The sequence below is a fragment of the Manis javanica genome, chromosome 1, assembly GCF_040802235.1.
Source record: "Manis javanica isolate MJ-LG chromosome 1, MJ_LKY, whole genome shotgun sequence".
NCBI lineage: Eukaryota > Metazoa > Chordata > Mammalia > Pholidota > Manidae > Manis > Manis javanica.
This window is the reverse complement of record NC_133156.1, coordinates 207,594,095-207,612,634: the sequence shown is the minus strand read 5'-3', so window position 1 is coordinate 207,612,634 and position 18,540 is coordinate 207,594,095. Positions and strand designations below refer to the sequence as shown.

Here is an 18,540-nt window from a genome sequence, read left to right as displayed (position 1 = left end):
TGCTGAGGACTTTTAGCTCTGTTTTCAGAGCTTCTTTATATCCCTGGAAACGAACCTTGTTCAAATATGTCATTTTTCAGTCCTATTAATAAAAGTGATCTCAAGGCTGAAATTAGTACATGAAGGTGGAGAGCAAAGGGACTGCATGTTCAAAATGTGGATCTTGTAGACTGGATATATTGGGGTGAATCTAAAACTCCAGCTTATGTTTTTCATTGATTTTCAATAAAATTTTGGTTAGGTATAATTGAGAATAAATTACATTTATTATATGTATGTATAATCATCTTAGAAAACAGAAAATTTAATTTTAAAATATAAAATAAATAAAAATTAATTTGTTAAAAAAGATATCTCTGATGGGGAAGTAATGAATTATTCAATAAATAGTATTGTGTGTTCATCACATATAGAGGTAATTATTTAGAAAAACATTAGTTTTTCATATTACATATTTAGCAAAATAATTTTCAGATGAATTTAAAGAGTTAAATTAAAAAATTTTTATAGAGCCTTTATTTGATCTCTGAATAGAAAGTACTTTCTAAAAAAAAGGCAATGTAATTACAGTAGACATGTTGATATATATTTTACTACAAAAAATTGAAATACTTCTTTATATCAAATAAAATCGTAAGTGTAACTGAAAGGATAATGCAAAAAAAACCCAAAATATTTCATCGATGGCTATTATACCTTTAGTACATCAACAATTTACGAAGTATTCCTTTTTCAAGGCTAACTAATACTCCATTGTATTTATGTACCACATTTCTTTCATCTGTCAATGGACATGTAGGTTGCTTCCATGTGCTGGCTATTGTAAATAATGCTGCAGTAAACATGAGAGAGCAGATATCTCTTCAAGATAGTAATTTAATTTCCTTCATACATACCCAGGGGTAGACTTGCTGGATCATATAGTTCTGTTTATGTTTTTAAGGATCCTCCTTCTTGTTTTCCACAGTGGCTGCAACAATGACACTATACAAGGGTTTCCTTTTCTCTACTTGCTCATCAGCATTTGTTGTCTTTTGCTTTTTTTATAATTAGGCATTCTAATGGGTGTCAAGTGATATTCTGTTATGGTTTTGATTTGCATTTCCTTGATGGTTGGTGATGTTGAGCACATTTTCATACATCCGTTGGTCATTTGTATGTCTTCTTTAGAGAAATGTCTATTCAGTTTCTCTGCCCACTTTTTAATTGAATTACTTGTTTCTTTTTACTATTGAGTTGTAAAAGTTAGTTACATATTTGGGGTATTAACCCTTTGTCAGATAAATGATTTGCAAATATTTTCTCCCCATTTCATACATTACCTTTTTATTTTTGATGATCCCATTTGTTTATATTTGCTTTTGTGGCTTCTGCTTTTGGTGTCATATCTAAGAAATAATTGTCAAGGCTAATGTCCAAGACACTGCTTTGTTTTCTTCTAGGAGTTTTATGATTTCAGGTCTCATGTTTATTCCATTGATTTTTGTGTGTGGTATAAGGTGTAAATGCAATGAATCATTGTATTTTCATTCTTTTGTAGGTGAATATACAGTTTTTCCAACACCATATACTGAAGAGATTCTTCTTTCCCCATTGTGTATTCTTGGCACTCTCGCCAAGATCAGTTGACCAGATATGCATGGGATTTTTACTGGGCTCTCTATTCTGTTCCATTGGCCTATATGTCTGTTTTTATACCACTCCCACACTGTTCTGATTACTGTAGCTTTATAGTATATTTTGAATCAGGACATATGATGCTTTTGGTCTTCTTGCTAAAAATTGCTTTGGCTATTTGCCATCTTTTGTGTTTCCATATGAACTGCAGGATTGTCTTTTCTATTTCTGTAAAAATATGCCATTGAGATTTTGATAGGTTTTGCATTGAATCTGTAGATGTTTTGGATAGTATGGATTTTTAAATAATATTAATTGTTCTAATCCATGAACACTTTCCATATATTTGTGTCTGATTTAATTTGTTTCATCAGTGTTTTATAATATTTGGTGTGCAAGTCATTCACCTCCTTGATTAAGTTTATTCTGAAGTATTTTTATTCTTTTTGATGCTACTGTAAATGGGATTGTTTTCTTGATTTACTTTTTGGATAATTTGCTGTTAGTGTATAGAAGTACAGCTGACTCTTGTACATTGATTTGTGCCCTGCAACTTTGTGGAATCTATTTATTAGTTTTAACAGTGTTCGTGTGGAAATCTTCAGGGTTTTTACATTCAAGGTATGTCATCTGCAAACAGAGATAATTTTACTTCTTTCCAATTTGGATGCCTTTTATTTCTTTTTCCTGTCCCACTGCTCTGGCTAGGACTTCCAGTGCTATGTTGAATAGAAGTGGCAAAAATGGACATACTTGCCTTGTTCCAGATCTTAGAGGAAAAGCTTTCAGTTTTTCATCATTGATTATATTAGCTGTGGGCTTTTCTTATATGATCTTTATTACATGGAGGTAAGTTCCTTCTGTGTATTTTCTTTAAATTTTCTGGATCTCTTAAGTATTTTGTGTTACTTGTATGTATTCGGAGTCAGATTTTTAATTTGATAGAATTTACTGTATTTCTTAAGGGTATTAACTGATTGTATTCTAATCTCCTAACACTGTATTACTTTACATAATTTTATCATGCTTTTCTAAGAAACATCTGTAGAAAATAATAAAAGTGGGAACAATGGGAAAAGGTACTATGAGCCTGGGGAAGTGAGCCTCCTTCAGAACTGTTTGACTAAGTAGCTTTTAGTTATTATTTAAAAATTAAAGAGTTTTTTATTCAAGTGTCAAAATATTCTACTGTTTATGCAAGTTGTTTTTTTCCAAAAGTCATCAAAAACTATATGTCGGTTAACATCTCTATTAATATGTTTTGATTTTAAGGACACTTGGCTTTATCATCTGACTGTTGCAGCTGGAAGTAATAATGTAACTGTTGGATCTGAATTTGAACAACTTGTTTGCAAATTGCTAAATATTGAAGGGGAACCTTGTAAGTTTATAACATATAAGGCCTTATAGTTTATGACATTGACCCTAATCTCTTTAGCCTTTTCACTTCAAGGAATGTTTACCTGCAATGTACCCTTCTTTTCAATGGCTTTTCTTGTCATAGACCAGGATTCTCACTGTGGTTCTCAGACTCCACAGACACCATCATTCCCCAATAAGCCATATTTTGTGACACCTCTCTGCCTTTGCTCACATTACTCCCTCTGCCCAAAATGTCCCCCTTCCTTCACATTCCCTCCCCATCTGATAAAATCCTACCTACCTTAAGATCTCTCCCAGCCATGCCACCCCAGCTCAACATCGGGCTCAAAAAAGGTACTTAATAAATGTTAAAATCACATCCCAATGCACTTTGCCATATAACTTTTTTAGATTATTTGTTGCCTTACATTGAAATTATTTTTTATGACTAAGCTTTCCCTATTGAGAGTGTAAATTCTATGCTATGCTTTACATAATTACAGAGATCACATTTTTATTTGCAATATCTGGCATAGGAATTTTTAAAATGGTGATTTTAGGAATGACTTCAACTTTTTCTTTCCATCTCCTCCTACTCTGGCTTCTCCTTTCTAGATCTTTCTCCAGCTCCTTCTCATATATAGTCTCTCCCTACCTGGGTCATCAATCATTACCACTTTTAAACAACAGGAGAGGGCCCTGATAGACTTGTTTCATCCTAGAATATCAGGACCAAACTCTTCTAGACTTACTTTATCCAAAACAGAAACATGAGAATCCAAATGGCCTGGAACTGAAATAAAATAATGTTGCCAAAGGTTTTTTTTTTTTCATGACCTTTATGACTTCAAGTTGTGAGCCAGGCCTGAATGAACTAATTTCTAAAGGGCTAATTAATGAGAGGCCAAAAGAAGTGATTCTTTCTGTTTTCTGTTCTTATTTTATTCTGTATTTAGCCTCTCAGATATGGAGACACCCTACTTTGTGCCACAGCAAAGAAGGAATCATTTCTCCTCTGACAACACTACCTTCTGAAGCTCTACAGACAGAAGCTATTAAATTATTCAAGGTAGGATTTTATATGGAATTATATGTTGTCTAAAATTTTAATTGGATAAAATAAAAATAAATACTTCAAGTTATAAAGTTTCAGCCTTTCTAAAAAAATTCAAAATGTAATTATTAATATTATTAAGAAAATCTACTGAAATAAACAGGTGAATTTAATATGCTTTCTGAGTGAAGATTTGGGGTTTGCTGAAATAAACTGTGTATGCTTTAACCTATGTGAAACACTGTCAGAAGAATCATTTCCTCTTCAACCTCTCAAAATGGAGGGATTTCTCTCATCCCACCTACCTCAATTGAGAAAGGGGTCAACTCTCTTCTCTAATTCGTATTACTCAACTTCTATTTAGAAATCTCTGATTGCTTAAAACTTGGCATTCAACTATATCACTCTTTATCACCCCCATCTCTCTTATCAGTCACCTTCTGGTATTGCTTCAAATTTCATTAAGGAGTTTGGCCCCCAGTTCACATTTTTTTTTCTTCTCTATCTCAAATCTTGCCATTTTGCTGAATGACTTTATTATTACCTCACTCACCAATGCAGTAGTCTTAAGATTCCTGACCTTTCCGGTGACAGTCAGCCTCACTTCTAGTCTACCTCACCTCCCCATTCTCCGTGTCCACACTCGGTCCTCACCGTTCCTTACAAGTACACCACCTCTCACAGCTTAAATTCTAATACATCTTTCTTTAACATAATCTCTTACCATACAAGCTCTCTTTTCTTACACTTGCATTTTTCATACTCACTAAGACCTTTGTTTTCAGACATTTATCTTCTTTGACATCAAGAGAGAACATAACTACCTCTTGGCTTTTCTTCGGTCATTATCCAGTCTGGATTGCTTTAATTAATACTCATAGTTCCCTGGGACCCATAATTCCATGGATTCTTCAGCCAAACCCTAACCTAGATCAATGCTGCTGGCTTGTCTGTGTCCACATTAGTCACATGTGCACTGCTAGAGAGCATCGAGCAACGTGTGGACTAAAGCCAGTACAAATCCATGCTCTTCATTCTTCAGGGCTCACTCTTATTTCCTTTGGCCTCTCTGTTCACATCCCCCTCAAGCTTCCTACTCAATAATGTTCCTCACAACAAACTTACCTTCTGTTCACTGAGAAAAATTAGAGGGAGCAGACATAAACACCTCAAGACTATCTCCCGAACACACACTCCTTCATCTATTGTCTCCTCCATTCCTTCAGTCTCAGAATACAGTGTTCCTTCCATGAATTTAGGTCTTGACTCCACATCAAGACTTGGTACCTCATTTTCCTCTCATCTCTCAGTCTCAATTTTTGTCTTTTTTATGGCTTCTTGCCTACATTCCTCCCATCTTAAAAAGAAGTCGTGCTAATTAGATATTATTAAGGAGTTATTGTTAATTTGGGGGCTATGATATGACATGATGGTTATGGAAAAAGAGATCTTTATCAATTGGAGATCCATACTGAAGTATTTACTGGTAAAATAACACAAACATTAAAATGCACACAAAAAATGTGTGGCAGGGGCCTGGGAGGGGTTGAATGAAGCAAGTTTGGCAATGCTAATAATTGTTGGCCCTGGGTGATGGTTATGTGAGTGATCATTATACTATTCTCTCTACTTTTGTTCATGTTTTAAAATTACCGTAATGGAAAATGTTTTTAAAAATTTACCTGTAGAATACACAAATACACAAAACAAGAAAGACTATATACAAGTGTATCTGAAAATCTGGATGATGTAATCAACTTTATAACAGAATATACAATATTGATTCCACAAGAGAATGAAAATTTGAACAGGGGAATTTACCAAACTTTTGTTAAGCACAGATAATTTCAGTGCTGTTTAACTGCACCAAAATATAGAAAAAGAAAGAAACTTTTCAAATTTTTTTTTCTTTTACTTATTTCAGAAAATTTCAAACATATATAAGAGTAGAGAAATATTATGAGGTCCAAGGTATTTATCATCCAGCTCCACAGTCATCAGCACATGGCTAGTTTTGTTTTATTTTCCCTATCCCCGCTACTTCCCAACATTGGAGTATTTTTTTATACAATTTTTTTACTAAGGTATTATTGATATACACTCTTATGAAGGTTTCACATGAAAAACAATGTGGTTACTATATTCACCCATATTACTGAGTCCCTCCCCAAACCCCATTGCAGTCACTGTCCATCAGTGTAGTAAGATGCCACAGTCACTACTTGTCTTCTCTGTGCTACACTGTCTTCCCAGTGATCCCCCCCACACCATGTGTACTAATCATAATACCCCCCTCAATCCCCTTCCCTGTCCCTCCCCCCCTGCCCTTCCCCACCCCTCTCCTTTGGTAACAGCTAGTCCCTTCTTGGAGTTTGTGAGTCTGCTGCTGTTTTGTTCCTTCAGTTACCAACATTGGATTATTTTGAAGCAATTGTCAGTCATCATATCACCAGATTTTTTGTGTGAAGTGAGTGTTGCTTTGATACCAAACTCCAGAAATTATTACACAAAACAGAGTATTTCATTTTGCTAAGCTGATGGACAGTAACCTTAATGTGGTTGTTAGGGGGGACCTGATATAGGGGAGAGCATAGTAAACATAGTATTCTTCATGTAAGTGTAGATTAAAAATTAAAAAAAAAAAAGAAAGAAAGAAAAAAAGAAAAGGGGAATTACTCCTTGATAGGATAAAACTATTGGTAAATCAAAGATCAACGCATGGTTTAAATATCCTTAATGTTGATCACTTAAAGGGTGTCAGATGATCAGCTATGGAGGTACTCTTTTCTGATAATATTCCTTTCTCTTAATAAAAAAAAAAAAAAAAAAAAGAAAGCTGTTCCTGTGTGCTGACCTCCAATGGGTTCTGCACAGTGGTATAGAGGGCATGTCAAAGTGTGGGCAAAGGGTCTCTTTGTCTCTATGCAGAAGACCAAAGCCTAGCTTGGATACCCAGAAAATGAACTAAGATACGATATGAGGAGGAGCTTCCGGCATCAGCACTCTCTGGAGGACTTGTGCCAGGGGGATGATCATCAAAAAGCCTCCACAGGGATCCGGACGATGCTGCGGTTGTGGCTGCATCCAGCCCACCGTCTCCTGGACTTGCCATAGGAATGAGGAGGGAGATGTCTAGGCTGGCATGTGCATACAGTGAGACAACGAATTTGACCGGATCTGTACTGTTGGAACTCAACCAGGAGTTGGGAGGGGTGCAAGTTGTAGCACTCCAAAATCTCATGACTATAGACTATCTACGGTTAAAAGAACATATGGGATGTGAACAGATCCCAGAAATGGGCTGCTTTAATTTGTCTGATTGTTCAAGTACAGTTGGACAATATCCATCATATCATAGATAAATTTTCGCAAATGCCTAGGGTGCCTAAATGGTTTTCTTGACTTCACTGGAGATGGATGGTAATTATAGATTTGCTTTGTTTATGTCACCGTATTCCTATTATGTTAATATGTGTGTGCAAATTAGTTAGTAGTTTAAAACCTATACATACTTAAGGTACTCTACAAGAAGATATGTCAAAGAAATAATCAATCCTCCCATGTTTCCTTCCATATGCTACCTCTATAGCTTTTCTTCTTCTTTCCTAATTACAACCCTTAAATAGAATTCGTGCCTCATATCGAATTTACCGAGTATCATAATTCCTCCAGGTGGTAAAGATACCTCGAGACAAGTGCTGGGCATAGAAGCCACAGGGCATAAATCTGCAAAGAAGTAAAAAGCTAACCTTTGCAAACAATATGGCTTCTCTCTCACTTACCAACTTTACATTTCCCTGTATGGCCCCGGAAGATGACTGGTTAGCCAGAGACGGGTAAGATTCCTCAAGGGAGGAACAACCTAAGAAAGGCACAGTCGCAGGGGGGCCATCAGGTGAGAATTTGGGGATCAACAGAGGTGAGGCTCAGAACCTCACCCCCCTGCTTTGAGAGAAATCTTCTGCATCCGTGGATGTCTTGCTGCCCTTATCTAGCCTGGATTAATACTTAGTCCATAGGCACACACCTGATCATCTGATCATCTACATTTGCCCTCTTACAGCACTAAACTATGTTTTCTACCTTTATCTTGCATCTACCTACCACTTCAGCATTTTATTAAAAATAAAAATAATAATAATAATAGAGGGAGAAATGTGGGATCAACATATAAATCAAGTACAAAAATCAAATGAATATTCATATTTGACCTGATTGTTTATGGGTCATATGCGTGATCAAAACCAAAAGTTTCTGTGATGAATGCCCTTGTACTGTTCACCATGTAAGAATTTATTCACTATGTAAGAATTCATTCACCATGTAAGAACTTGTTCGTTATGCTTCAGAAGATTGGAGACTGACGAGAATTAGGCTTGAGATGGATTAATGATTGTACATTGAGCGTTGACCCCCCTATACTGAATTTTATTGTTGTTAACAACCATTTGATCAATAAATATGAGAGATGCCCTCTAAAAAAAAAAAAAACAGAGTATTTCACACAAAAACTACTAAAAATATTAGTAAACAGAATCCAGTATCATATTGAAAGAATACTAAACCATGACTAAAAGAAATTTATTCCTGGAAAATGAGGATGGCCAAATATTAGAATATCTATTAATATTACCTATTTTTGGTAGACAGTCATCTCTATAGATACTGAAAAGGTATTTGACAAACATAATGCTCATAAAATAGTGGTAGATGCCTCCTTAACATGATGAAATTTAATGGTGGACATCTTTCTTCATTGAACATTCATGCAACATTTGGGCAGCAATGCTTTAAGTTATAGAGTACATTTATTTTATTACATTCTGTCCTCGGAAGATAGAAATACTACCTACTATATAGCGACACAATAATTAAAGCCAACTTCCCTTTAATCATTCTTAACAGATATTACATATGTTTAATCAAAGTTTAAATCCATTTACTCTATGCTGTGTAAAGAATATAAAGGTAAATAAGGCACAGTCCCTGTCCTTATGAAGTTTGTAGTCTGATGGACGAGAGATCATTAATAATCCATATGTCCCTAAAATGAGTGCATATTCTGCTTTTGGGTTCTGTAAAGTCACGAGGTCAAGGTGGTTGATAGTGTTGTTCACATTTTCTAAATCCTTACTGATTTTCTGTCTACTTGTTCTCTCAGTTATTGAGAGAAGGGTATTGAACTTTCCAACTATAATTGTGGATTCACCTCATTCTCCTTGCAGTTCTATCAGTTTTTGCTCTATATGTTTTAAAGCCCTTTATTAAGTACATAAACTTTTAGTATTGTTATGTCCTCTCGATTAACTGACCGCTTTATCATTATAAAATGATCCTCTATTTCTGGCAGAATTCCTTGCTCAGAAGTCTACTTTGTCGGATATTAATGTAGCCACTCTGGATTTCTTTTGATTAGTGTTATCATAATATATCTTGTCATCTTTTTAAATCAAAACTCTTGCTTTCAAGAGAATCAAAATAATTCAGCAGAATAAATCTAATCATTTCTCACCTTGAGTATATCATATTTTTTTTGTTTGATTCAGACCTGCCAGCTTTTTATAAATGCAGCAGTTGACTCCCCTGCAATTGATTACCACATCTCTTTAGCCCAGAGTGCTTTGCAAATCTGTCTGACACATTCTGAGCTACAGAACGAAATTTGCTGTCAGCTCATTAAACAGACAAGACGGAGACAGCCACAGAATCAACCAGGACCATTGCAGGTATGTATTGATACATACACATGCAATTTAAAATGATCTTGTTTTCCTGATTGTAAGAATGATACAGAGTCAATATAGACATTTGGGAGATATGAAAAATGTGGAAGGAAAAATAGTTATTAATATTTGCCTGTATATCCTTTTAATTTATTTATATATGTGTTTCTTTATAAATGTATAGGTATGTATATTTATGCACACTCACAGTTTTTCACATTACTACTAGAGTTACAGGGTACATACTACCTTTTTAAAAGTGCAGAACATAATTATTTACCTTACATCCATCAACATTTTCTAAAACGTCAATGGTTGCATTAACATCAATTACTATACATTTAGGTTTTTCCAGTTATTTTTTTTTAAATAATACCATTACAGTAGAAATTTTTGAACCTAAATCTTGTATACAAGTCCAGTGAATTTCTTTGAGTCTGTTTCTAGAATTTCCCTTTGCCTTCAACAATATTCAGTGTAATTCTTTTAAATTCTTCCCAGGTAAAAAGTGGTATTTCATTACTGAATTAGGGTGCATTACTTTAGTTATTAGTAGTGCAGCTGAGTATATTTTTCAGATGGTTTTCAATCACTTACGTTTACTCTTCAATGAGTGCCTGTTTTAATCTTTGCTTATTGACTCTCCATTAACCACAGGATGAAACAGGAACTCCTTCCTCAGCATACAGGACTTTCAGGGTGGATCCAAGTTTTATGGGACCTGAAGCTTATACAGTTTAAGCTAACACAATTAATATTTTATATTCTTTAAGAAAAAGAGTACAAAATATATTACTTTCACACATTTTAAAAGAGCACAGTGAACACAGCTGATAGGGCCTTTCCCAGGGTCTTTCAGAGGGCCTGTGCATGAGAGGGATTCCTCAGCTTTGGCTTCATTTGCACCAAGGACCCTTCATCAGCTAGCTGGCTCCAGTGGCCTCTTCTTTCTCCATTTCATTTTATGCATCCTGTCTCCGGCATACAGTGAAAGAATAGACGCTCCCCATTCATCACACACACGTGCCTTTGCATTATCCTCCACCGTGCACTTGGCATTATTTATGTTACCTGGATCCTCCTTCTTTCTTCCCATCTGTAGACTTCACAGTCCAGCCCAAGTGACATCTCTCCTGTGAATTCTTCCTTGACTCCCACTGTTAGTCATTCCCTCTATTGGTTATATGTTTAAAAAATTATGGCATGGTATTAAATACAACACCAGGTTGTATTATAAATCAGTGTTTAAATGTATAATGTCTTCTAGACTGTAGGTAACTCAAGAGCAGAAACAGTGCCTTTTCCCCCTCCTCCTATTTTACATAACATTTAAAACATTATTGAAGTTATACTTGCTTAATGGGAAAAATTAAAATAGAAACGAGAATACAGAACAGAGCAAAGGAAAAATAAAAATCACATATAATCCTATTACCCAAAAAGAATCTCTGTTAATATTATTATACTGGCACCTATTGAAGTATGTATACAGGCATACCTCATTTTATTGTGCTTCACTTTATTATGCTTCCTAGATACTGCATTTTTATAAGTTGAAGGTTTTTGGTAACCCTGTGTTGAGCAAGTCTAAGGTGCCACTTTTCTATAACATTTGCTCACTTCATGCTTTTGTGCCACATTTTGGTAATTCTCACAATATCTCAAACTTTTCATTATATTATATTGCTTATGGTGATCTGTGATCAGTGATTGTGACTGACGGAAAGCTCAGATAATGATTACGATTTTTTAGCAAAAAAGCATTTTTTAACGAAGGTACATGCATTTTTTTTGACATAATGATATAGCACACTTAATAAACTACAGTACAGTGTATACATAATTTCTGTGCCCTGGGGAACCAAAAACTTCATTTGATCCTGTTTATTGCAATATTCACTCTTTTGCAGCGGTCTGGACCCAAACCAACAATCTCTCTGAGGTATGCCTGTATATGTATCTAGCTTGGGTAGATTGGTGTTCTTTGGGGGTATATGATTTTTTTTTTTACTCTTTTCCAATCTGTCCTTCTTCAAAGCCATTACTTATATTTCAGTGAGTGAGTAAATACATAAATGAACAAGAAAGAAACAATGTCCCTAATCTTTGAGTGTGATGTCAAAAAGTTCTACATGTCCTTTGCTACCTCAGTTGTAGATGACAATATACACAACTAGATGAATTATGGATCTGACCCAATGTGAAGCTTTTATGTTTTTATGTATTATAAATGCTCTAAGCAGATAATGTATATTGTGGAAGAAGCAAAAACATTTTGGGGTCAAGAAGGACCGTCATCACCCCTTTACCCTCTCAATCTCTGCCGGTCGCACTGGTTCTGACTTGGATCTCTGCCTGCCATGTGGTGTCTAACCTGTGCTGCTTCTCTTTGCCCAGGGCTGGCAGCTCCTGGCTCTCTGTGTTGGGCTCTTCCTTCCCCATCATCCTTTCCTGTGGCTCCTCAGGCTCCACCTAAAGAGGAATGCAGATTCCAGGTGTGCAGAAAACTAGGCAGCCGAACTGTTTATGTGGCCTCTGAAAGTCTACAGTAAATCATAAGTATTTAGTAACCTGCCAGGTACATTTGCAGAAGAATGTGTGGAAGAAATGTTGGTTATAGGAAGCCTTTGGTTATCATTTACGTGGAGCTTGGAAAATTTTTCCTTTGTTATGTTAAATTTCTTATGGAAGATTGCAGTAAAAGCTTGAAAAATTGACAAAGAATGTTTTTAAGTGAAAGTGTATGTACATTTCAAGTGTGAATGACAGCATTAGTGGGTGTTCATTCAATGAAAACAACTGTTTTGTTTCCTTAGTTTTTCCTATTACTATTTTTCTCCACATTGAATTCTTTATGTGGAAAACTTCTTTGATGGTCTTCCCTCTTTTCATACTTGTGTGCATTTAAATTACTTCAGAATTTGTACTCCCTTGAAAAAGACATTTAAAGTCCAACTGCCAGAATGACTTTCTTACAGTGGGACCCAGGGCACCCAGCCAAGAATTATGAGGGATGATTTTGTCCAAGACGCTCATGTTAGGTTGTTTAAATAGACTGGGACTAAAACAAATAAACAAACATAAAGAAAAAACTATATGGAAGCAGTAAGAAAATATTCTTCAGTTTGTAATACATACTGGGGACTCCGTGGTCAAGGTCATGTGATTTAAGTTGCAGTCACTGAGGAGACCCAGACAAAGGTCACATTTAAAGTCTGCCTAGAAGTATCTGAATGCAAATATATTTAGAGATGTTATCAATTCACTTTTATAAACAATAAAAATCATATATAACAAATGAGGGTAGATAAGATCCTTATCAACTTGTACATTTATTTACTCCAGTAGTTTTGTTTATGCCTAAAGCATTTTTAAAGAAGTACATGTTTTATAAGGTAAAGAAGGAAAATATGTTTTGATTTTGGTTGAAGATATTTTCTTACCTTAAAGAAATCCTACCATTTGCAACAACATGGATGGAGCTAGAGGGTATAATGTTCAGTGAAATAAGCCAGGTGGAAAAAGACAAGTACCAAACGACTTCACTCGTTTGTGGAGTATAAGAACAAAACAAAACAGCAGCAGACTCACAGACAACAATAAGGGACCAGCAGTTACCAAAGGGAAGGGGTTGGGGAGGCTGGGTGGGTGGAGAGAGACAAGGGGACTAAGGGGCACTATAATTCACGAGTATAACATAACCAGGTCACGGGGGAGGCAGTACAGCACAGAGAAGACAAGTAATGACTCCATAACATCTTACTACACTGACAGTGACCACAATAGAGGGGGTAAGGACTTGATAATATGGGTGAATGTTGAAACTACAGTGTTGTTTATCTGACACCATCATAAGATTATATATCAATGATACTTTGATTAAAAGAAAGATATTTTCTTACCTTGTTTAGTAGTTTAGTAGTCAAGGACTAACCTCTGTTCTTCAAAAGAGAACTCTGCTGCATCATATGTTTCTTAAGTTATCCTACACGATTCTTTATACAATTACCTTCTCTATATTTGTTATAACTAGTGTATGTTGGCTATATAATGACTGGTAATTTTAAGCCCATTTCAATATGATAAAGATGAAGAATGCTTTATGGGCAAGTTTGATTCAATCAGCTGCAAAAGTAAAGACACTAGAATTTGAAAATTTACAGAGGTTTAATATCATTCAAAAAGAAAAATTACTGTCAAAATTACCATAATACATTATAAGGTACAGCAAGAAAAGCTTTCTATACATTAGATTGTTTTAATTAAATTTATTCTTAGGCTTTATCTTAAGTTTTGTATTATAGGACAGAATTTGGAAAATACGCTATTTACTGCCAGCGATGTGTAGAAAGAACACAACAAAATGGAGATCGAGAAGCAAAACCTTCAAGAATGGAAATTCTTTCAACCCTTCTACGAAACCCCTATCATCATTCTTTGCCCTTCAGTATCCCCGTGCACTTCATGAATGGGATATATCAGGTATATTAGACTTTCTGCCCTGATGAAAACATGCTTGCTTAACCTAGAAACCTCTGTGGAATAGGGAAGTTGGACTGTATACCTACATTTGTGAGCAGTTGGCAATAGTAAACATAAAAATATATTAGATCTATCAAAACAGCTGAGTTTTGAGGCACTTTTGCTAAAAAGAATTCACACTAACATCCAAATTAAACCAAGGGGTAATTTTATTGCCATAATAATTCTGATGGAGAAAAACAAAAATACTTTGGTTGAGGCCTTCCCCAACCAGTACACCTGCTAGGTGAGAAAATAATTACTAGTATTGAGTGTGTACAAGTTTAGTCTCTTTAAAGTCTCCAAATCTCAGGAATTATCTGGGAAAACTTCTCCAGGCCCTCCCAACTCTCAGATCTAGATGTTCACTTATTAACTGATGCAAACACGTTCCAAAGCTAATGATTACTCTTTGTAGCTAAGGCCTTTTATCATGGAATTCAGATATATAACTGAATACATTATTACAGAAACAAACATTAAATGCATGAAAGTATTCATTTGCTTAAGTGCAATTTTTTAAATTGAGGTATCATTGACATACAGTATTATACTAGTTTTAGGTGTGCAATATAGTGATTCGACATTTGTATACATTACAAAATGACCACTATGATAAGTCAATCACCACACAAACTTCTTACCATACTATTGAGTAGATCCTCTCTATGCTGTACTTTACATCCCATGACTGTTTAAGCACATTTTTTTGTTATTTTTTTCATTTACTGAAAAATTACATATTGTCCTTGTAGTACTTGGTTTGCCTTTAATGAATAGGCATAATATCTCTGCAAGATGTTTATAGCTGTCAAATGATCTTTCTATTTTGAATTCATGTCTTTAGGATGAAGCCAAAGTTTTTGAATTCTTATAGCAAGCTAACAATTAAAATGACATTAATTTTCTCCAGTAGGGCTTTGGGGGAAATGTTGAAGTAACTAGATAAATGTATGTTATCATTAATCATGGATCAAGTATGCCCTGCTTCTCCCCAAAATCCCCCCTGTAAGTTTGAAATGTACATACTTTTCTATTAAAAGAATGGCTCTGTTATTTCTGTTTAGGTGGTTGGATTTGATGCATCCACCACAGTGGAAGAATTCTTGAATACTTTGAACCAGGATACAGGAATGAGGAAGCCAGCACAGTCTGGATTTGCATTGTTCACAGATGATCCTTCTGGCAGGGATTTAGAGCACTGTCTTCAAGGAAACATTAAGGTAAAGCGAAGTCCTTTCAAGGAGACAGACCCAACAAACAGCAAAGAGGCACTCTTTGCTATTTGCAAAAGGTTTACTGCAGGAGTTTCAAAGTTTTTTAAGCAATCGAATACTCACAATAAAAAAATTTGCAAGATTGGGTTGAAGTCACAGAATTCTTAATATACAGTCTGTACACACACACACACACATACTCCATGTTAAAGAGAGGAAAAGGATTAGTAATGGTAATAATACCCTAAATATTAGGGTAGTGAGAGTGGAGGTGTGAAAGCTCTGATTAAAATGGCTTTCCGTTTTACTCATTTACTCAGCAGTATTTACTGAACTATTAATGCTATCCCAGGAGCTGGCCTGAACCCTATGGGGAATACAAAGAAGAACCAGAAATAGTCCCAGTTCACAGTGAATTTACACTTTGCTTAGGCAAGAGCAGCCTTATATACTGATAACCTTAAACTAGAGTTGAAATGATAGATGTTTTAAGAGTGCTGTGAGCATTCCACAGAGGGAAAGATTGAATTCAGCATTGGAAGTTAGGGAAGAACTAATTTTGAAGGATGGGTAGAGAATGGACCTGTGGAAATAAAGAAGAGATTTCATACATAAGGGAAGTCCTCAGCAAAGACAGAAAGTAGGTAGATTTAAAAAAAATATTTCTAGGTCATAATAAAATAACATTAATAAAGTTTCCATCTAGTAATGGCAACAATTAGAAACACAGAATGTAGAGCTATAAGGTATCTTAGAGAAATAGCCTGCTTCTTTTGCAAATGAGGAAACTGAGGCCCAGAGTGGAAAGTGATTTAACCTAAATCAAACAGCTAGAACTGGATCTGGACCCTCTCCTTACTTGATGTGGTCCTTGATTGCTCTTGGGACTGAGTGCCTTGGTACTGGGTGAAGGTGTTTCCGTGATTTGGAGATTTAAAAATTGGACAGAGTAGAAGACAGGTTCGTAATATCTACCACGAGTTTAGAGTACATGAAATATCAGTACTTTCATCTAACTTCCAAAGCCTAACCCCACTTGCAAGACAACCTGTTGGGGCCCCATGAGGTTCCTCAGAATACTGTTAAAGCTCACCTTCATAAAGAACACTGGTTTGTAGATACAGTTCTGCACCGTCCCCCCACCTGTTTCTTCAGCTGCATATTGAGAAATCTAGATAGATGAAAGCTTTTTTCTCCTCAATTCCAGGTATATCCTGTTCAGTTCAACAAAACCAGATGCAAATTTTTGAGACAGACATTCCTAGAGCACTGCTGTTAATAATTAGTCAAGAAGATAAGCTAGCATTAGAGGCTTTGGTGAATAACTGCTTACCACATATTTTTGAAAACTTCAATTTATAACTCTGCACATGACCAGTTAAAAAAACATACAAACACTTACTTGGTTCCTGAAGAATTTTTGTTCATTCCCAATCAAAGAATCTTAGGATTATAGAATCTTTGGTATAACTTCAGTCATTCCAACCTTTATAAATTCAGAAGGTGGAAACTTGCTTCTTCAGTGACTAAATCATGAAAAAATTCCTGGAATCTTCATGTTTCCAGCCTCATGCAGCCTTTCATTAAGATTCCTTTTTGAGTAAAGACCTCATGGCCACAGTCCAAAGTGAATGTGTGTCCAAAAAGATAAGTGGACCAAAGAGCAATTTATAGTTAAATCCAAAACCAGGGCTGCCCAGAAGCTCAAAACAAAAAGCCCCAGTCCATTGGGTTGGATCATATTAACTGAAATTTTTCAGTCTATACACATGCTTGTCTTCAAAAATGCTAATTTGGAACTATTCTGTTTTCCACTTCCCTTCTAGATTTGTGACATTATTTCCAAGTGGGAACAGGCTTCCAAAGAACAGCAACCTGGGAAATGGGAAGGTATGAGAACTGTTCGTCTGACATACAAAAACAGGTGTGTAAGGCCACATCCAAATGTCAAAGTATGGGGTTCAGTTGTGCTCAAATCATGCACCTGCAGTTGCCTATTGAATAACCTTGAAAGTTATGATCTTTATTTGATTGTTTGTTTTTCTATAAGTGATAACTCTACTTCTGCAGGAAGAAACTGCCACATGATATTCTGTTTCTAATCCTAGGCTCTTATGTCATGACTAATTATATTTTATAAAAATACGCATTTGGGCAAAGATTAGGAAAAAACTTTAAGAAAAACTAGCTGCTTTCAGGGTAGTCAATACAAGGGTGATTTTCTTCACTGTTAAAACTTCCTCTAACACTATTATTACATTTCTCATAAGGACCAAATACTCAAATACCCTACCACAGATCTGTAATAAGAAGAAATATTTGTGTTTACCCAAGTCTTTCAGAAGTGATGTATTCATATTCATCCATTCTCATTCTTTCCTTTTCTTTCTCTGTCCGTATTTATTGATCTTCAACTATAAGCCAGGAACTCAGCCAGATGCTCTGAATAAAATGATATAACAAAAACAAATAGACACCATCTTTGATCTTATGAAATTTATAGGCTGGTGAGGAAGACAGTTGTTGATCATACACCAACCCTAATGAATATATAATTACACATTAAATTCTCTGAAAGAAAAGAGTGTGGTTTTGTAAGACCAAAAAAAAGAAGCCTGACCTAGACTGTAGACTTAAGGAGGCTTCTTTGAGGAAATGAGGCTTAAGCCAAGGTCAGAAGGGGGCTGGGAGTGGGAGCATTGAAATGGGTAGAAAAGGACATTCAAAAGCCTATAGAGGGAGGCTGCCCAGGGTGTTTCAGGAAATGGGAAAAAGCCAGTGTGGCCAGAGCACATACCTTCTCAACAAATGTAATTTTAATATACTTAGGCATGTGGTTAAAAACCAGATTTTTTTTTTATATTTTAGTAAGTGTCTTCTTTTCTTCCATGTATTAGCAGAAAATGGTACTTAGTAAAAAGTGTTCCCTGACCAGGTCACATTAACTGTATAAAAAAAAAAGGTATTTTGCTGATTTTATTCGGGTCTTATACCCCATAAAATAAAGAATCTAAAATATCAGACTAAGAGCCTGGAGGAATTAGTG

At 35.5% G+C, this 18,540-nt stretch overlaps 1 protein-coding gene across 7 annotated transcripts in view; it reads left to right on the top strand.

Moving 5' to 3' along the window:
• Positions 1-18,540, top strand: part of PLEKHH2 (pleckstrin homology, MyTH4 and FERM domain containing H2) — a 92,798-nt gene that overhangs the window by 54,122 nt on the left and 20,136 nt on the right. For 5 of the 7 annotated variants that reach the window (XR_012121573.1, XR_012121575.1, XR_012121574.1 and 2 more), the window contains exons 18-24: positions 2,890-2,998; positions 3,936-4,048; positions 9,580-9,759; positions 12,154-12,251; positions 14,061-14,238; positions 15,345-15,500; positions 17,321-17,418. Coding sequence is in view for 2 of the 7 variants with exons in the window: in XM_073213807.1 (XP_073069908.1) it covers positions 2,890-2,998; positions 3,936-4,048; positions 9,580-9,759; positions 12,154-12,251; positions 14,061-14,238; positions 15,345-15,500; positions 17,321-17,418 (932 nt within the window). In the remaining 5 variants the exon portion in view is untranslated. The remainder of the gene's footprint in view (positions 1-2,889; positions 2,999-3,935; positions 4,049-9,579; positions 9,760-12,153; positions 12,252-14,060; positions 14,239-15,344; positions 15,501-17,320; positions 17,419-18,540) is intronic. The other 2 variants (XR_012121576.1, XR_012121579.1) reach the window with 1 other exon arrangement.